Source organism: Sesamum indicum, linkage group LG10, assembly GCF_026168435.1.
Source record: "Sesamum indicum cultivar Baizhima isolate 11 linkage group LG10, ASM2616843v1, whole genome shotgun sequence".
NCBI classification, from domain to species: Eukaryota; Viridiplantae; Streptophyta; class Magnoliopsida; order Lamiales; family Pedaliaceae; genus Sesamum; species Sesamum indicum.
In genome coordinates, this window is record NC_142666.1 from 15,531,602 (window position 1) to 15,534,694 (window position 3,093).

General features: G+C 36.4%; 1 protein-coding gene across 1 annotated transcript; it reads right to left on the reverse strand.

Moving 5' to 3' along the window:
* Window positions 1–798: 798 nt before the first annotated feature.
* Window positions 799–2,703, reverse strand: LOC105171995 (AAA-ATPase At3g28580). Its single transcript, XM_011093300.3, has 2 exons — window positions 1,780–2,703; window positions 799–1,637 (listed from the first exon to the last, which is right to left on the reverse strand). Exons 1-2 carry the CDS (start codon window positions 2,643–2,645, stop codon window positions 956–958), a joined length of 1,548 nt encoding a protein of 515 aa, XP_011091602.1. The 5' UTR covers window positions 2,646–2,703; the 3' UTR covers window positions 799–955.
* Between the last annotated feature and the right edge of the window lie 390 nt (window positions 2,704–3,093).

The window sequence follows — 3,093 nt, forward strand, 5'->3', positions numbered from 1 at the left end:
CTCTGCTCTTTTTCTAATTTTTTGTATGCTTTCTTATTAATACTATATGTAAATATTATATATATGTGTATGTATGTATAATTTATAATTTATACTTTATTTTTTGTAAATAATTATTTTTGTATTCTTAATTTATATTATGTGTATATATTGTGTATATATATATGTATATATATAATTTATAACTTATGTTTATAATATAAATTTGAACTATCAATTTAATTCAAATAGATACAAGCTATTAATTTTGTGGATAAATATGAACCGCCATATCTAAATAAAAAAAAAAACCCTAAGATATTGGTTTCTTTATTAAATCTCCACCGACAATATATATAAAAAAGAAAATCAAACAATTTAAATTTAGGAGTATAAATTCCATTTTATAGGTAAAATTTAACCAAAATCGCACATAGGACGCGTGTGTTGTACCTCTCGCATGAATGAAATATTTTACTTCTTTTTTAAAAACACAAGAAAATAAATTGATTTTCGTATAACATAGGGGGACAAGATGCATTTTCCCCGTTTATAATATACTATGAACTATTAGGCGTCAGACGTCCACATGTCACATAGAAGTCCAAATTTAACAAACGTTAGATGTTAAGAGATTAGACCACACGCAACATTAGATCACTTTAATTGTTAATGGTGCCTTCTTTTTGTATATATTTTTTTAATTTATTTCGACGACTTTTATAAATTTTGGTACCGAAAGGACTAAAATTACGAAATATCAAAAAGTTATAAAAATATTTTACAATCGTCAAAAAGTATAGAATAAAAGTATCAAAATATAGAACTTATAGGTTTAAAAATATATTTAAGCCTTAATTACAAGTGTCAACAGAAATTCATTGTTTTGATACAATAGTAAATATCAGAAAACAATCTTATTAACGTAGAAAAGTAAGCTAACTCTCTAATCATAATAAAAGGTAGATGCTATCTATTAGCGAAAACAATTATATTTTTCAGCTAAGATTCTGATCATCATTTTCCGAAAACCCACGTTAACCTCCTCTTTAGATGTTGTCCCACTTTGTTGTTTCACTTCACTTTCTTTATCTTGTGTTTCTGCGTCTATTTTCTTTGCTTTTCTGCTTACTGCTGCTTCTTCCTTTGCCTGGTGGAGTGCTGTGATCAAGTTCCCCAAACACTCCTCAGAACTCATTTCTGGAGACTTTGGCATCAAATTCTCTGCAACATCTGCTGGACTTATGTCGATTTCCTTCAACAAGTTCTTGATATTTTCAAATTTTTCGTGGGAGTCGAGTTTGAGATAGTTCTTGGCAAGCACTTTGAAGGCCTCAAAGCAGCAGTAAGACATCTCTATGTGCTTGTCCATACGCCCTCTCCTAATGAGGGCAGGGTCGAGTCTTTCAACGTAATTGGTCGTAAACACGATGATTCTCTCCCCACCGCTGGCTGACCACAGCCCGTCGATGAAATTCAAAAGCCCAGATAGAGTGATCTTGCTCTCTTCATCATTACCACGCTCATTGTCTGTAGCCGTGTTAGCGATAACGTCCTTCACATCTTTCTCATCGTTGTCTTTTTTGTCGGTAGTATTTGCCCGTCTTTTCCCAGTGATGTCGAGTGAACAATCGATGTCCTCTATCACTACAATGGCCCTGTCCAAGAAAATAGATCAACGATCAACACAATCGGATCAATACCATCAGCAACAATAATAAGTATGATTTTTTAACCTATTTCTAAGTTTAGTTCCTATTATTTTATATAGAAAATGGTATAAACATATAGGTCTAATACCTTTTGGAAATCTCAATCATTAGCTTCCGCAACTCAGTGTTATCTTTAACTGCAGTCAGCTCAAGATCATAGACGTCGTAGTGGAGAAAATTAGCCATGGCAGCAATCATGGTTGATTTGCCAGTCCCTGGGGGACCATACAGCAAATAACCACGTTTCCAAGCTTTGCCAATCTGCCTGTAGTACTCTTTACCCTTTGTAAATGCAATTAAATCATCCATAATATCCTTCTTCTTCTCAGGATCCATGGCTAAAGTGTCGAATGTGGCAGGGTGGTCGAACGCGACGTGCCTCCACATCATCTTTTCATCATCTCCCCAGCCATTGTCCCCACTTACGTTTGTGTAAAGCCTCTGACGCCTATTGCGCTTTGCAATGGCCTTCCCCTCGCTTAAAACATGGCTCAAATAGGACCCGACGACAATATCACGGTGGCGCCTACGAAATGTCAGAACATAAGACCTCCTCTCCTCGTCACGGCCATAGAAACTGATCACATTTGATCTTGGGAAGCTCTTGCTTCTCGTCCACCAAACCTTTACGCCATTGTAAACATCGGTTATTTCTTCGTAGTCGTCTATGCTCAAGGCCACTGAACGGCTCCCGTCGGCCGTATTCGCGTTGAGGCGCTCGGCCTTTTGAGAAAGATTGGCTCCAAGATAGATTTCGATGGCACCATAGGCATCGCTTCGCATATGACTGTCCGGAGGGAACTCGTGGAACGTGATCTCGATGTAGGGGTTGATTGCATTCACAAGTTTTTGAAGAAACCTGTTGATGTGGTACCAGAGCTCCTCGGGCATAATCCTTTGCCAAGTCGTCGTTATCAGCAGTAGGGTGCTAAAGTTGTCCCAAAACCCCCCCATTCTTGCACCCTCTCTTCTTGTCTGTTAGCTTAATCGATTGATGCTCCAAGCTAATTATGCTGCAGTATTTATAGATGGAGACAAGGGGAGTGAATTACAGATGGGTCGTGGGTGATTGTTGGCATTTTCACGTCAGTTTCATAAAAGAAAAGCAGTCGGAAAGTTCCTAAGTGCACGTTTATAATATTCGTAGCTATAAGAAGAGCAACCACTTTAAAGGTGTCATAACATAAAGATTCTTTTCACATCGTTTTAAGGGGAGGACTACAAAGTCTTGGGAGAGAGGAAAGCATAGGCGGATTTGAAATGTTTGCATGTTATTTAAATTCTAAAACTATATTTACGCCCTCTAATTAATAAAATATTTTATGACACAATTATGTAGTTCTTTCTTGAGATTTTTATAAGCAAATTTTTTATAATTTGGAGAATTACGTTTAGTATTCTG

Excerpts from the sequence above, each read along its gene's own strand:
- LOC105171995 (XM_011093300.3), bottom strand. The coding sequence starts at position 2,645 with ATGGGGGGGTTTTGGGACAACTTTAGCACCCTACTGCTGATAACGACG. Across the intron at positions 1,638-1,779 it reads ATGATTGAGATTTCCAAAAG|GGCCATTGTAGTGATAGAGG; the intron begins GTATTAGACCTA and ends TTTCTTGGACAG.